This window comes from Neolamprologus brichardi, chromosome 16 (genome assembly GCF_056152115.1).
Source record: "Neolamprologus brichardi isolate AB-2024 chromosome 16, ASM5615211v1, whole genome shotgun sequence".
Lineage (NCBI taxonomy): Eukaryota > Metazoa > Chordata > Actinopteri > Cichliformes > Cichlidae > Neolamprologus > Neolamprologus brichardi.
Window position 1 is genome coordinate 35601264 of NC_142119.1, and position 16279 is coordinate 35617542.

General features: G+C 43.5%; 2 protein-coding genes across 3 annotated transcripts in view; both read right to left on the minus strand.

The window, feature by feature from the left end:
* LOC102792528 (aryl hydrocarbon receptor-like) overlaps nt 1-1043 on the minus strand; it is a 43798-nt gene extending 42755 nt beyond the window's left edge. Inside the window, exon 1 of the mRNA XM_087830231.1 lies at nt 688-1043. Within this exon, the coding sequence (XP_087686357.1) occupies nt 688-728 (41 nt within the window). The 5' untranslated portion in view covers nt 729-1043. The remainder of the gene's footprint in view (nt 1-687) is intronic.
* Nucleotides 1044-9845: 8802 nt separating this feature from the next.
* The window catches only part of LOC102792225 (aryl hydrocarbon receptor-like), a 33278-nt gene continuing 26844 nt past the window's right edge, over nt 9846-16279 (minus strand). Inside the window, exons 9-11 of one of the 2 annotated variants that reach the window (XM_087830116.1) lie at nt 15115-15256; nt 13300-15004; nt 9846-11652 (exon numbers count right to left, since the gene is read on the minus strand). In XM_087830116.1, coding sequence (XP_087686242.1) covers nt 11599-11652; nt 13300-15004; nt 15115-15256 — 1901 coding nt within the window. In that variant the 3' untranslated portion in view covers nt 9846-11598. Of the gene's footprint in view, nt 11656-13299; nt 15005-15114; nt 15257-16279 lie in introns of both variants that reach the window. The other variant, XM_087830115.1, reaches the window with a different exon arrangement.

Genomic DNA, 16279 nt, shown 5'->3' on the forward strand with positions numbered 1-16279 from the left:
TGAATAATTCTCCCGCAGCTTTTCCCAGAGTCACATCCGAGCAGAACAAAGGCCTGCGGAGGCTGCAGATCATCTCGGTGCCGTTTCCCACAGTTTAGCAGAGGCCGAGCGTTTAAAGCTGTGACCGTGACGCCGCTGACTGCTCGGAATTTATTTTAAAAGATTTATTTTTTACTGAAAAAGGTTCGAGAGTGTTTGAGTCGCGTTAATGCGATTAAAAAAAGATTAGGGCCTCTCACCAAAGGCCTTGTTACAAAAAGATTTGAAATGAAATGAAGCGGAGTTTTACTAAAGCAACAACAACATATAAAAACGAAGATATCCTAAATGTCCCCGCGAAAGGAAACGAAAGGGGAAAAACGGCCCAGCTGGTTGTTTGAAGGGCGTTTGACAGAAAATAGCCGAGCAGTCGTCCCGAAAGCCTCGAGGCCTGGAAAACGTTGGGACAATAAAAATAATTCATGTACAATAATTCACACGAGTGCTGCGTTATTATTAACAGACAGAAATCATGTTAAAGGAGGCCGCAGCTGCAGGCCTGCGATAATCCGCACTGAACATCCAGCGACCTGATTCTGCATCGTCAGCAAACACCGATTTGTTTCGATGCATTTCGGATCTTCTTAATTACGAAACACAATAAATGTGACGTGGATAGAATAGACGGAGGGAAACCTTCAAACTTACACTCGCTGGACGGGTTTTCTCCTCTTGCGTCCTGCGTACATGGCTGTGACTCTTACAGAAGCCTCTGGAGATCCGTCTCTGCGCTACATGTACAAAAACTCTGCTTTTATCCTCCGCGTCAACAGGAAAAGCAGGATCGTCAAATTAAAATATGCGATAAAGAATCCGAGCTGCCATAAACGAGAACATTCAGCTGCGCAAACATCAACTTGTTATGAGCGAGAAAGCAACGCGGAGGTTTGCTCCTGCGGAAAAGCAGTGCGCACTCTGCTCCACTTTCCAACTGCAGCTCAAAGACGCGCTCCCAGTATTCCCATTTACTCAGCAGTGTCCTCCAATTAGGCTGGACAGCAGTTACGAGATGGACAGCGGGTGCGCGCATTCCACTGGCGGGTACGCCCCATGCAAATTTCTAACGGATGCGCGCTTCACGGGATTCGCCTTATATGCAGTTTGGGCAGCGGGGATGCGTGTGGGAAACGTGCGCGTGGACATAGGAGAGTCTCCTGGAAACACTAGCGAGGCGAGTTCACGCAAGCGCGTTCCCGAGCGAGTCCCGGCGTCCAATCAGCGCACAAAGCAGCGGAGGGTTATGCGGAGGCTGAATGTGGGACAGGGGTCAGACTCATGTACGCCGGGGAGTTTATGCGGACGTTGATAACATCTGTGACGGGACAGAGACACAATATTACCACAAAGAGATGGAAAGACTACAGAGAGCGGAAAGGATTCAAATAATATAATATTAAAACAATCACAGAGTGTTGGCAGACAATCAAATAATGACATCACTTATGAAAGAAATAATTAATATACCTTAATGCTCGTTAATAGTTAATAGCTCGCTAATTGTTTAAGTTGTTACGTTGAGTAATTTGAAAATAATAATTTTATTATTCTGTTTTCCATGATTTCATCCTTTTGCTTGTTAACCTGCTGGTGCAGCTCAGGATGTGACGCCATCACCGTTATAGAGAGCTTGACAATTATATACTGTGCAAAACAACATACGAAATCAAAATCGAGGGGAAGAACATTATCACTTATTTTGAAACTAAAGAAAAAATATGTGCCTTTGTCAATCTTTATATCTTATTAGGGAAATTCCATATACATAAATGCAAATTTCAAAACTCAACCCCTTCATTTAATTTGTTTTTGATTGAAATTGAATATTACTTAAACTCTCTTAAATTAACTTCCAATAAAAAAGGTTTATCATTGATTGAAATTTATTCAGAAATATTTAACGAATGAGCTGAAGTCTGTCTCTTTTTTCCTCTCCTTTATTTATTTATCCTTCTTATTTCTTTGTGCTGTATATTGTTACTTTTATTTGCTCTCTATGTTTACTGTACAAACTGAACTGGAATGACTGACTGTTCACTATAATTTCAAATAAAGTTAGAAGAAAAAAATAAAGATTTATCACTAACGTCCAATCAAATCCTCTCATTCTCAAGTGTTTTATTATAGAATATATAGTTACATAATTACAACGTGAAGAATTAAAATCTCTCTGACTTTACTTTGCAAATGTTTTTAAGACACTGTTAATAATAATTAAATGAAAAATGCTTTGATCTGTTTCCAAGCAAAATGTAATTTTAAATAAATTCAAGTCAAATTCTGATGAAATTTGATTAAAAGTATTTCATTGAGCTAATCCACAAAGATATATTGTTTTACCTTAAAGCTGTGGTCAGTTACTAATAACTCTGTGATGAACAGTTTTTTCTCTCAGGGCCGCAGTAGGATTGTATCTCCTCACAAACTGAGCCCTCAGACGGAGGCTGTGTCCCAATTCAGGGACCGCACGCTTCAAGTATGTATTTTGAGTGCGATTACGTCACCGCCACGTGATGACGGCTGTGCCAATTCAAAATGTACTTCAAAATGCGTACTCCAAATGTGCCGTCGATTTCCCCAAATATCAAGCGTGGGCTGTCTCCCAATTCAGGGTCTGCAGCCTTAAAGTACGCAGCCTCAACAATCGTCAAGAGCCGCGTACTTAAAGACCGCTAAGGCCGGAAGTGCGAGGCTTGTGAAATGGGACGGTGTAGCCGTCATCGCACTGCCCAGGTTGCCTAGCAACCATGATACTAACAGCTGGAAACGTTTCATACAGCTTTGTTTGACAGAAATGAAGGAGAAAATCTTTTGTTCATTTGTTTGTTTGTTTCTACATGAGCTTTGATCATTCTCTGATTAAGCTCAGCTATTGAACGGCGTATATTTTAAAGTAAAGGCTTTAAAACCAAGTTAGTACAAACGTCACTAATGTCACATGACTTTGCCAACATGTGGCCAACAGTAATGTTTTAATGTTCTTCATTATTAAACATTTGCACATAAATAAGTGACATAATATTCAATACTTAGTTTACTAAGTTACTCTTCGGCGCCCCTCATTCGCCGTTTTTTTTCGGCAAAATTATCCACACCACCGCCGCGCTATGCATTCTGGGATATGTTGGGCCACGAAGTCTACACCGCCACGTCCTTAAAATTCAGGGAAATGAAGGACGCATTTGAGGGCCGCATTTCGAGCAGCCTTTGAATTGGGACAGCCTTCGTCGCGTCGCTGTGACGTAATCGGCCTTAAAATGCGGCCTTTAAGGCTGCAGACCCTGGATTGGGATACAGCCGTGGTCTGGTGCACGCTTCATGGTCCCATATATCCCACAATTCATAGCGTGGCAGTGGGTGTGGATAATTTTGCAGCAAAATATGGCAGAAGGGAGTGGCCGAAGAGTGAACTGTCAAAAGTAAGTACTGAATGTCACTTATTCATGTGCGAATGTTTAATAATGAAGAACATTAAAACATTACCGTTGGCCACATGTCGGCAAAGTTATGTGACATTAGTGACGTTTGTACTTTCAGCGTTAACTTGGTTTTAAAGCCTCTAATTCTAAATATATATTATAGTCAACCTTAATCTTACAGAGAATGTGATGATTTATGGATAATTAAAGTCAGTCATATATCCACAAACACAACAAGCTGAAAGTCCGTGAATGCTGCTCGGTTTGCAGTCCTGAATATCACGGCACAAGCAGGATTCACTGCACTGTTAATGTTAGCTCTGTTATATTGCTGCCTCTGTTCGGTGGTGTCGAGCCAAACGGACTTTAACGTGTGTTTGAACGAGCTGACGGTTCACTCGTTAAGCTGAAAGAAAGATGCTTTAATCACAGCAGTCACTCATGTGTCCACTGTACCATCTTGTTTGTGTCCAGTATGAAGCGTTGGACAGCACCAGGCCCCAACATGGTTCACACCTACTGGCTGAAGAAGCTGACTGCACTCCACGAGTGTCTGGCAGCACAAATGAACCAGCTGCTAGTTGACGAGAGACAGCCGGAATGGCTAACCGAAGGTCGGACGGTCCTGATCCCCAAGGACCCCAAGAAGAGACCGGTCCCCTCCAACTACCGACCAAAGGAGGGATATTAGGCCCCTTATGTGAAACAGAGTGATTTGTGGCCCCAATAAAATGATTTGTGACCCTAGGAAGTAATAAAGGAAGTAACAAAAATATGATATTCATAAAAAATATGATATTAATAAAATTATGATCTTAATAAAATTATGATATTCATAAAAATATGATATTAATAAAATTATGATATTCATAAAAATTATGATATTAATAAAATTATGATATTAATAAAAATGCGATATTCATAAAAACAATTTTGATATTCATAAAATTATGATATTCATCAAAAAATATGATATTCATCCAAAATATGCTAGTTCATAGCTCATTGCTTTCCCCCCCCAAAAAAATAACTAATTGTTTATTTTAAAAAGTTTTTATATCTAATAGCATTATTTTATTTTTAAGCCATTAAAAAAAGTTTTTACTTTTTATGTGTGTATACACACACACACACACACACACACACACACACACACATATATATATGTGTGTGTGTGTGTTTATATAAACCCTAACCCTATATATATATGTGTGTGTACCATAATAATCTGACAATACTATAATATTGGCCATATTATATTTACATTACCACAGTGAGATGATTTTAGTCTCATGAACAACATCAGCTAATTGTTATTTACTAACTAATCTTAAATAACTGTTCAGTACAGAAATGAAGCCCAACAATCATGTTTTACAGTCCTGTGGTCTCAGCCTCAGATACTCAACTAATCAAAGTGTCATAATAAAAACAAACGGACAAAAAAACATTTTTTTCTCCTTCATTTCTGTCACACAAAGCTGTATGTAACGTTTCTCGCGGTTAGAATCATGGTTGCTAGGCAACCTGAACAGCGCGACGACGGCTAGACCGTCCCATTTCACAAGCCTCTCACTTCCGCACTTCTCGTACTTATAGTACGCACCGTACGCAGTGCGCGTACTTCAAGACCCTGACTTGACCCTGACTTGACCCAGACCCTGAATTGGGACACAGCTGGAGTTTCATGTAAACGACACACCTGGGCCGTCTTAACGACACACCTGGGCCATGGTAAACTGCAGTGCTTTTGAGTTTTCATTAAAAGCAAATTTTGATCATATTCATGAAATTTTAATTTGCTATCATTCACACATACATTCTTCATTCTGGACCAACCTTCTTACAGGTGGCAAGGCTCTGCCCCGAACACGTTTCACTTGTTAAAATTGACAGTGGTTACAGCGCCACCTAGTGGGAACAGGAAATGTCACGTTTTACACTTTGGAATACAGTTTCAAGGCACTTCCCCCCAGCAACCTCAGACTTATCCAGGAAAGCTTTGAGGATTTGGTCTGAGGTTAGATTGAAAACTGTGAGTGTTTCACAAACGGCGCGACCACAGCAGCATGGTGAATGTTGATTGTTTACAATGAAGTATAAAACTGCTATAACTAAAATAAATCTAGTCCAGTATCTACCAAACTTCACAGACACGATGAAAGTCCTGCCCTGAACAGATTGATGTACCCATTATCAGCAATAGTTAGAGCGCCACCCAGTGGGAGCAGGTGGTGCAGTTGGTCATGGAATATTGCAAACTGGCTCCACAGCACAAAGTACAACATTTCAAACAAGCAGCTCCTGCACGATGTTTCATCTGTGACTGAAATTTGGTAGCCTAATGTGTTATCTTAAGGTCTCTTGGAGTCATAACCTAAACCTAACAGGAAGTCAGCCACTTGAAGTTTAGACTGTCATTTTGGCAACATTTTCCACCATTTTCAGGCCTCGTACTTGAATGAACTCCTCCCAGGGATTTCATCAGATCAACAAGCTGTTCGGTGAGAGGAATCCTTGGTAGGACCTTCTGTTGTCAAGCATTTGAGTTTTAGTGAAACAGCGTGGTCGTGGCGTCACGCTGAGTTCCCATCATTCACCGTGCAGCATGTTCACAGCAGATATATCGAACAATTAATTGGTAAGTTATTGGACAATGACACATTTTGTTGTGTAGCCTCGGTGGATGTGACGGAAGTGGAAACTTTCAGCTTTAATTCAAGGGATGTTCATCGGTTATGGACTTTAGGCAAAGGATAGATCCAAATGTCAAAAACAATACTCTTATTTAAAATGCTCTGAAAAGAAATCTGTGTCAAAATAAAACTGAAACAGATAAAGATATATTTTTGTTTAAACCCTTGAAATAAAAGTGAGTAAAGTCTGCAGTTCAATCATTTCAACAGGTCTGTTCATAAGTAACCGTTCCTTTTGAGCAGGGGCTCGTCTGTAGCAGCACTGTAGACGTTTGTAAGCACTTGTCCTTCATGCTTTGTAGAGCTTTGGGTACTTGGGGTGTTCAGAGACAAGAAACACAGTGCATTTGTTTGGACACTTGGTATTCCTGGAACAGACACCATCATAGCTGTAAATGGGTTCTTCATGCTCTGAGACCAGCACAAGAGAGCAGGAGACTCTTTTTGTACAGTGGATCAAGAAGCTATCACACGGGCTGGCATTTAATATGTATTCTGATTAGGGATGGGTACCGGTATCCGGTGCCATGATGGCACCGGTTCTGACATAAACGGTAGTAACCAGACCGAAAAGCAGCGCACATTTCGGTGCTTTATTTTTCCTGAGCTGTGATACACTTTAGATTCCAGCCAATCATTTTACGTTTCCGAGGAGAGTAGGCGGGTCCAGGTACGTACGTTCTTTTAGAGCAGAGCTACAGATTAAAAACGCCCAAGGCGAAGCGGTCAAAGTCTGGCTGTACTTCACAGCAAAAGATGCAAACTCAGCAGCTGCAACAAGTGCTTTAAGCTGATACTGTGATACTGTCAAAGGAGGTAACACCTCAAATCTGATGAAACACCTGGCGACGCATAGCGTTTTTTTAAAAGCGGAGAAATGCGCCGTATTTGATAGCTTGCTGCGAGACCTCACACCGAGCACATCTACTGCGGGTGTGGTGCCTGTTATCGACCCGGAGTTAGCAACATCCCCCAAAAACCCGAAGAGGAGAGTCCTGGCCCCTAGCCCTGCCAGTGTAGCAGAAATGATGAGGATGATGATGCAGCAGCAGCCGTTCTTCTCTGCGTGAGTAGCTTAATGTTGTTCGTGTGTAATTTACGTTGAGTAGGCTAACCACGTTATTACATTAATGCATGTAAGGTGAACTAGCAAACACCATCATAGCTACATGCGGCTGTCTTCTTGTGTGATGGCAGATACTCCCTTCACCCTGGACAAAAAGGCTAAAATGACCAAAGAAAAAGTGGAAAACAGTTAAACATGAGAGGTTTTTGGACAAAGTTTGTGTTTTTTCCATTGATTAAGCTGCTTCCAGCCAAGAGTGATACCATATATGCCCCATAGCTGCAGAAAAGGCTAACATTGTTATCTTTTTACAAAAAAAACAGCTGAACATGAGAGGTTTTTGGACAAAGTTTGTGTTCTCCATTCTTTAAGCACCGGCACCGTTTCAAAAGTACCGGTTTGGCACCGGTATCGGATAAAACCTAAACGATACCCATCCCTAATTCTGATGTTACTGAACTCTCCCCCACTTTCAGTAATGAAGCAAATTTATAACCAGCTCTGCTACAGCTCAAAAGTGAGAGAAAGGTGGGAGACGATACTGGTGTGTGGGGATACTACGTCCCTGTACAGTGTTAAGGAGAGGAACGCTTAATGACAGGTTATGGTGGATTTTGCAAAAAGGATTGAAATGGCTGTGGTGAACATGGACTTTAAGAAGAGGGAACAATGCCTGAGGAATAAAGAAGTGCAGAGGTACAGGTATCAAGAACGAGGGTGACGCACAGAGCAGTTGTAAATACAGGGGGATGAAGATGACAACAATGGGAAAGACTTGCTTAAGACGTGACAGTGAGCAGCAGTATGGCTTCATGCTGAGAGAAAAGCAAGTGTACCAACAGAGATGTGGAGAAGGTCTGAAGGAGTTACGCTGTCTCTTTGTGGAGAAAGGATGTGATGGTGGCAGGAGGGGAACTGTGGTCCTGCACGACTGCAAGGTACATGAGGCTGGTGCAGGAACTATATATAGGAGGACAGTGAGCCAGTGGTGAGGTGTGCAGCAGGCGTGACAGAGGTGGGATCGTATCAAGCGCCTTCTTGTTTGCTATGGATACACACATGGTCTGTTAGATGAGGTCAGGCAGGAGTGTCCATGGACTCTGATGTTTGCAGACGACGTTGTGATCTGAAGTAAGAGTAGGGAGCAGGTAGAAGAAGGTCTGGAGAGGTGGAGGTATGCACTGGAGAAAGAAGAAATCAAAGACAGGTAGGAAGGTGTACACACAAGGAGCAGAGACAGTGGAAGTAGACCTGAGGTCCACCATCCAAAGCAACAGTGTGCAAAAGAGGTGACGATGCATGGTGGAGCAGGTGAAGATGAGCAACAGGGGCGACAGAGGAAAAGCAGCAGTGAAAGGGAAGCTTTACGATACAGTAGAGACTCTCTGAAGATGATGGCACTGACGAACAGGACTGGAGCTATGCACGTCCTCATGTAACTGCACTGTTAATGAACTTTAACATTTAACATGCCGCTCCACGCCTGGGTTTCTGAAAACTGAACAGTCTTAGCTGGTGAACTGGCTGGAACAGGTGACAGTACTTTTTCTCAGTCCTGTCCTGTCTTTGGAAACGTTTCACTGGGATTCCTTTAAAATGTTTTTGTCCATCCATCCATCCAGTCACAAGTACATCAGAGCAGTGAACATAAAGGCAACGAGCAGCTTTTTGGAGTCGTGGACATGAATCACAGTGTTAATCCAACTATGGATGCGGTGACTTATCAACATGTTCATAGTTGTTTGAAAGATCAGACAAGAAACCCCTCAAACGTCTCCATCGAGTGGATGGAGGTTAATGGGACATCACCCAAACTTAAATTCTCCTCATTTCTAACACCAAGTGTACTTTTACTGCCAAGAGCCATCAGTTTGTTTAATAAAGGACTAAAAGATTTTATCTGCAAGTTTAAAGTTTAAATGTTGGCTTTGTTTTCATGCAGTTTGCTCTCCTGATTTCGGGGCCACACGCTCGAGGACAGAAAGAATCTCTCTCAGGGCCTGCGGGCTCGTCAACTCTATTCCGATTAATTAGTAAGTAAGAAAATAACAGCAGTAAACATTTTACTGTTAAGTAATCTCACCCCAACCAATCACAGCAGATGGCCCCGCCCCTCCCTGAGCCTGGTTCTGCTGGAGGTTTCTTCCTGTTAAAAGGGAGTTTTTCCTTCCCACTGTCGCCAAAGTGCTGCTCATAGGGGGTCATATGATTGTTGGGCTTTTCTCTGTATCTATGAAGCGCCTTGAGGCAACTTTTGTTGTGATTTGGCGCTATATAAATAAAATTGAATTGAATTGAATTGAAGTATCATTTTATGGGTTGGAAACAAATGTATCTGGTAGACACTGGTGCTTCAACACCCAGTTAACTAACTAACCAGTTTCGTCTTCGTTTATTTTACATATAGTGTTACATTAAACGTGCCCAAAATCTGTCCATGAGCCGAGACGTCAGGCTTAAGACGACTCTGTGATTGCACAGAACCCCAACATGCTGACTAGCTGATCCCAGGCACACAGCTGTGGGTGTGAAAACACAAAAACTCAACCCACTCGCTGTTCAAGCCTCTGATACGTGGCTTAAAGGACAATGAGATAAAACATGTAAATAAGCTGAACACAATGTTCGTAGTTGCACACATATTTATGGACATTAGACAAAAGGTAATTATCTGTTAAACTTGCATTACATATAGTATGACAAAATGAAAGTAGATAATATTGATTGTTTTTACAAAGAAGGCACGAGCACAAAACTCCAGCACGACTGTGGCTCCGGGTTTTTCATAGTGGCTTCAGTCCAGCGTCACAGGCCTCTCGTGGGCTCGAGGTCTCCACAGTCAGTGCGTCACGCTGGGAGTGAATGTTTTCATCACGGCTCATTCGACACAACACGGGACGCAGGAAAGAGAAAGGCCCTACTACACAGACTTTTAGTAACATCGTATGCTTTTCATATTTAAACACTGCATCGAAACTCACTTCCAAATATAAACGTGACAGATTCCCGCAGCAGGAATAAGAAGAAGCTGCCTTGTTCATGCTGTTGCTGCTCAGGTGAACGGAGATGTTTCATGTAGTGTGAAGATATTACAGATGCTGATGAACAGAATCAAATCAAAGAAGGAACAAAGTCGACGAAACAGTAAACATCTCCACGTTTCACCTGGCACATTTTCATTTTAGTTTCCCTGGTTTGCATTGAACAAACGCTTAAAGATCAACCGTGATACTGCATCTCCTGCAGACACGGCTTCCCTTAAACCACTGAAGAACTTGGACAACAACCAGGAAGATTTATTTGATTTGACTTGCTTTCTACAACAAGGCAAAAAATAAAAATAGATGAGAGATGATTTCAGCTGCCTGTTCAGAGAGAAGGCACAGAGAATCTGTAGTTATACTGGATATGGCTCAGTTTTAATGTGTTTATTGTCCATGCTACATCACAGTAATGGAAAGGGGAGCAAAGCTGCTGCATGTCCAGCTGGACGCGTCTCATAAAGCATGTATGACACATCCTTTGAACCAGGTCAGAAGTCCATCTATTAATGAGGTGTGAGTCTAAGAAATACCTAAAACTATCTTTAAAACTTTTAAGTTGTTCACTACCTCCAGGTGTGCAACTCCCACAGGTTTGTAACACTTTGCAGTGATACATGCTTCTACTTGAACGTTCGTACAGTTACAGCGACTCTGATATCACTGGTTCTCATTACCGTCTTTTACCAAATCCACACAGTGCATGGCCCCACCCCCATACGACCACGCCTACATCGACTCTGGTCCAGCAATGCTTGTTTTTTACGTTTTGGCAACGACTTCATGAAGTAATGTTTGTTTCTACAGCTCCGTCTGCGTACTGGAACAAACTCTCCATCATTTACGCTGCACACAGAAACACACATGCATGACATAACATGTGCTGAACATGTGCAGACCTTTAGTTAAACAAACACAACTAGCATCACGTTTATGCACTCAAGTCAAGCCCTTTAAGGGTTTTATTTAAAGTATCCAGATTACATCTTGGAAGGTACTGCTCGCTGACGTTTACGCTGTTTTATAATAAATCTGAAATTCATCCCGACTTTACTTAAACATCATGGCTCTAAATAACATCTTTGGCTGTTTGTGTTCTACCTCGAGCTCCACCATAAATGCACTTGTGGCTACTTCATTGTTATCATAGTGTATCTTCACTAAAGCAACGGCTTTTAAAGACGACAGAGGACAAAGCGTATCTGATACAGAGGGATATAAAACACAGTAATAAGTGTACGTGTGTGGATGTGTGGATAAGCACTGATACAGGCAGAGATATGCTGGGGTTTGTCCTTCTCCAGCAACTGTAGCACCAGCAGCAGCGTGTCTCCATCCCATCAGGTGTGCGGCTGCATCAGAGAAAGTGTGAAGGAAGCGGGGCTCATATCGTTCTGCTGAACAGAGACAACACGATGCTCAACCGTTACACCGACACAGACATTCACAGCAGAGTCAGACCTTTAACACCAATAACTACATTCTCTTGTTATATTTCTTTATCGCTGCACATATGAGCAGAAAAACACAAATTTTTTGGATAAAATAAAAATATAATGATCGCAAATAGAGCAGACACCCAAGGCCTCACTTAGGAAACAGATACATGTGATAATTTCTTCAGATGCAGAATATAGAATCATTAAAATGACTAAACATGTTGTTTCTGTCTGACATTACGAAGAGGAAGTCGGTCCAGTTAAAAACAGGAAGTAAGAACACAACAAGAGTCATGACTCTTGCTAGTTCACTCTTCTCTCAGAGCGAGCGCATCGAGGGAGATGCAGACGGATCATCTGCTCACAATTTAATTATAGGAAAGGTTTGCAGCTGGATTTTAAAATCAGGAGTATCAGAGGGCTCAGATCGCCACCTCAGCATGTTTACGTGGGGTTTGTGTGTCCCAGGGCTTATGTTGTCGGGTTGCTTTTGCCCCCTGGGAGGGTCTCCCAAGGCAAAATGGTGAGGATGAGTGTCTTTAGCCTATGGGACTCAGCCTGAAAAGGCTACATGCCCACCTGTAGACCCACAGCCTGCAGGAGGCACAGTGTCGGGCGACAACCAGCGGCAGAAGCCCTAGGTGACCAATCCCCACTATCGAGACTGGCGACTGGGACTTGGAACCAGTTTGGTGGTGAAGGAGCCTGAGCTGGTGTGTGGGTTTGAGAGGTCCTAGCTAGTTACAGCAGGGTTTACCTCAACGCACGGCTTCACTCTGAAATCAGCCTCCTGAAAAGGGGCTGGACTCCAGTCTGGGGTTGCCCTCGATGAGAGGGGTCAGGTCCCGGAGCGAGGACCTGACCCCTCTCATCGAGTAGGGTTTCTCTGGTATCTCTGGGTTCACGAGTGAGGGAAGAGAGGACAGAACTAAGGCCGAATGTAGTTAATTTTACTGGAGCGAGACAAAATATGAACCAATAATCCAGAAAAACTGATTGATTGCATTGATCTGCATGTCACTGAGTGAAATAAGTCTTTGGCACCCCACACATTGGTTGTGTGCTCAAGTGGCTCACAGACTACAATCAATCAGTCAACCAATCTCATCTTACAGATGCTCCCAATCTTAACTTATGTGCATAGACACCTGTCCACAGAATCAGCTTCTTCCATCCCAACCTCTCCACTACCATGGGCAGGATAGACCCTCCGGACTGGGCTACAAGACCATCAGCGAAACGCTTGGTGAGAAGGTGACAGTGTGATTATTAAATCAGGTCCCCTCGGTCTGGAGCTCAATGCAAAGTCATTTCCCGTGCAATGACTTGCACTGAGCAGAGTAATGAGATGAGGACGATCATGGAAACCGTGGTGGATCAGCATTAATCCACACTGCAACAGCTTGTTAAACTGTTATGTGAAGGCAGCTGGGACCACAGTTACCGTTGGTAACACAAACTACGCCATCTGAAATCTCACTGCCAATTATGCAGTTCCTCCAAAAAAGCCTCCGACATTCATACATTTGACATTTCGATGACGGGACTCAGGGCCACCTACTAATGCAAGCTGGGGGTGACTGTTCAGTTCTGAGTGCTTACCTGTATGTGCTTGTTGCTTTCTAGGTAGTGCTGAATGCTGTGTGAGTGCTCTGAGGAAGGCACAATGGGAGGAACAATTAGAGACCTGAGGTTCTGCTGGTTGATGGCTGATGCGCCCACTGCAGGCTCGCTGTGGTTCCACTGGGAGTAGCAGGAACCTTGAGGAGGACTCTGATCCAAAGACGTGCCAGGCACCTTGAGGCTTGAAGGCTCAGGGATGGACAGGATGTCTGGGTTGGAAGAAAACATGCAGCTGCTGGGTGCAGCTGCCTGGTAACCTGCCAGCCCTCCCTGCTGTGTGCCATTCAGTCTGGTGCCATTCGGGAAAAAACTGGCACGGGTTTGGTTTTGTGAATTTTGGCTCTGCAGTGCTGGCATGGTCTTGTGTCCATTTTGCATCATGCTAGCATGAAGCAGGTTTTGCTGCTGGCTCTGTGGCCACTGCTGACGAGGAAGGTTGTGCTTGTCAAATGGAAGACTTTCCTGCAGGCGAGGTGAGGAAAACTGAAAGGGAATATTAGGTGCATTGGAGGAAGTAAAGTCTTGGCAAGGAATCAGTGGTGGCACACTGTCCATAACAGTGGGTGGTGAACTGTTTGGTTGGGGAACAGAGCTCTGTATGTGACGACTTCCTGCCATTACAGGTGCCTGCAAACTGTTTTGGTGTAGCAGGAGATGGTTGGACTGCTGGACTTGACCAGAACTGTCCTGACAGAAGCCCATATGTGCGACAGACGCTTGGTCATGGGACTGAAAAGGAGCTAAAGAATTACCAGCTGAGATGTCAGGGACAGTGAGATCAGGCAGCTCAATAGATGGGCTGAAGATGTCATGGAGCTGGAGCTGCTGAAGAGAAGGCAGGCTGGGGTCGGGCTGGGGACCCCGGTGAGACAGCATCTGGGCGCTTTGCCCTGATGTCACTGCTACACTGACCGCATCCTGTTGGTGAACGTAGGGGCCTTTCACCGGAGAGTAAGTGCAATCAGGGCTGGGTGTCTGTAATAACTGTGGCTCGCAGAGATCAGAGGCTGAGACGTGGGCAGCCTGAGTGAAGGGCTCCTGCTGATGGTTGCTGATGGCGGCGAGGCAGCTGGGAGGGACGGCGTCCAGACAATCCTCGGCTTTCTCCTTGAACAAAATGCTGTCGATGTAGTCAAATACATCGCTGGCGACAATGCTGTCCAGATCAGAACTGACCTTACTCTGCGAATCCTCCTGTCCTAATCTCTTCAGAGCATTTTCCCACTCTAAGAGCTCGGCGTTATCCACCTCCAGTGTTTGCAGCGCTGAATAAAAATCCCCACTCTGCGCCATTTTTTCAAAGCTGCCGATCACGGCCATGACGGACTGCTTGGCCTCCTCTTTCACCACAACAGGCTCACTTGTTGTGACCGTTGCCTCGTTCCCCTGCCACGCATCACTGACAACGCTGACCAGGGCCCTGCTGTCCATGAACACTTGATCCACAGGCAGTGGGGTCTCCACAGGCTGGGTGTAAAGACTTTCATCCTGACTCAAGAAGCAGTCCAGCAAAGAGCCGGGCACCACGTCCTTCTTCATGTCGTTGTTGCTGAACATTTTATTGGACTGATGTTGCAGGATGTCCATGGTGGGGCCGGTGTTATAGAGGGTGGCCTCTCCTTTGGTGAAGCTGAAGGGAAGCTTCAGGCTCCTTTGGCGCAGATACTCCTCACCCTCAGCGTTACTGGAACAACCGGACACAACACAGTCCATTACCAGACAACCTCTTATTCCTACAGTGTCACGTGACTCTCTGATTTCATCCTTTAATCAACCAGTCGAGGGGACACTTACCTTATAGCTTTCTGATATGCAATGATAAATTCAGGTCTCCCTCCTTTGTAGATGATCTTGGCGTTGGACTTCACCCACACCCAGCTGCCCGGTTTGCTGAGGAGCCTGAACACAGTCAGCCCAGACTCTCCTGTTTTAAGCACTGACACACGGGAAAGGGTTCATAGTGAGAGAGGAGAAGGTGTGCTTGTATTCATGCTATATGAAATCCTATATTAGGCAAGTATCGTGGCCCCTAGAGACAAAGCACGTACAAACTCCAAAACACTTGCAAACTCCAAAACACTTGCAAACTCTAAAACACTTGCAAACTCTAAAACACTTGCAAAATCCAAAACACTTGCAAAATCCAAAACACTTGCAAACTCTAAAACACTTGCAAACTCCAAAACACTTGCAAACTCTAAAACACTTGCAAAATCCAAAACACATGCAAACTCTAAAACACTTGCAAAATCCAAAACACATGCAAACTCTAAAACACTTGCAAAATCCAAAACACTTGCGAACTCTAAAACACTTGCAAAATCCAAAACACATGCAAACTCTAAAACACTTGCAAAATCCAAAACACTTGCAAACTCCAAAACACATGCAAACCCCAAAACACTTGCAAACTCCAAAACACATGCAAACTCTAAAACACTTGCAAACTCTAAAACACTTGCAAAATCCAAAACACTTGCAAACTCCAAAACACTTGCAAAATCCAAAACACTTGCAAACTCTAAAACACTTGCAAACTCCAAAACACTTGCAAAATCCAAAACACTTGCAAACTCCAAAACACTTGCAAACTCCAAAACACTTGCAAAATCCAAAGCACGTACAAACTCCAAAACACTTGCAAACTCCAAAACACTTGCAAACTCTAAAACACTTGCAAACTCTAAAACACTTGCAAAATCCAAAACACTTGCAAAATCCAAAACACTTGCAAACTCTAAAACACTTGCAAACTCCAAAACACTTGCAAACTCTAAAACACTTGCAAAATCCAAAACACATGCAAACTCTAAAACACTTGCAAAATCCAAAACACATGCAAACTCTAAAACACTTGCAAAATCCAAAACACTTGCGAACTCTAAAACACTTGCAAAATCCAAAACACATGCAAACTCTAAAACACTTGCAAACTCTAAAACACTTGCAAAATCCAAAA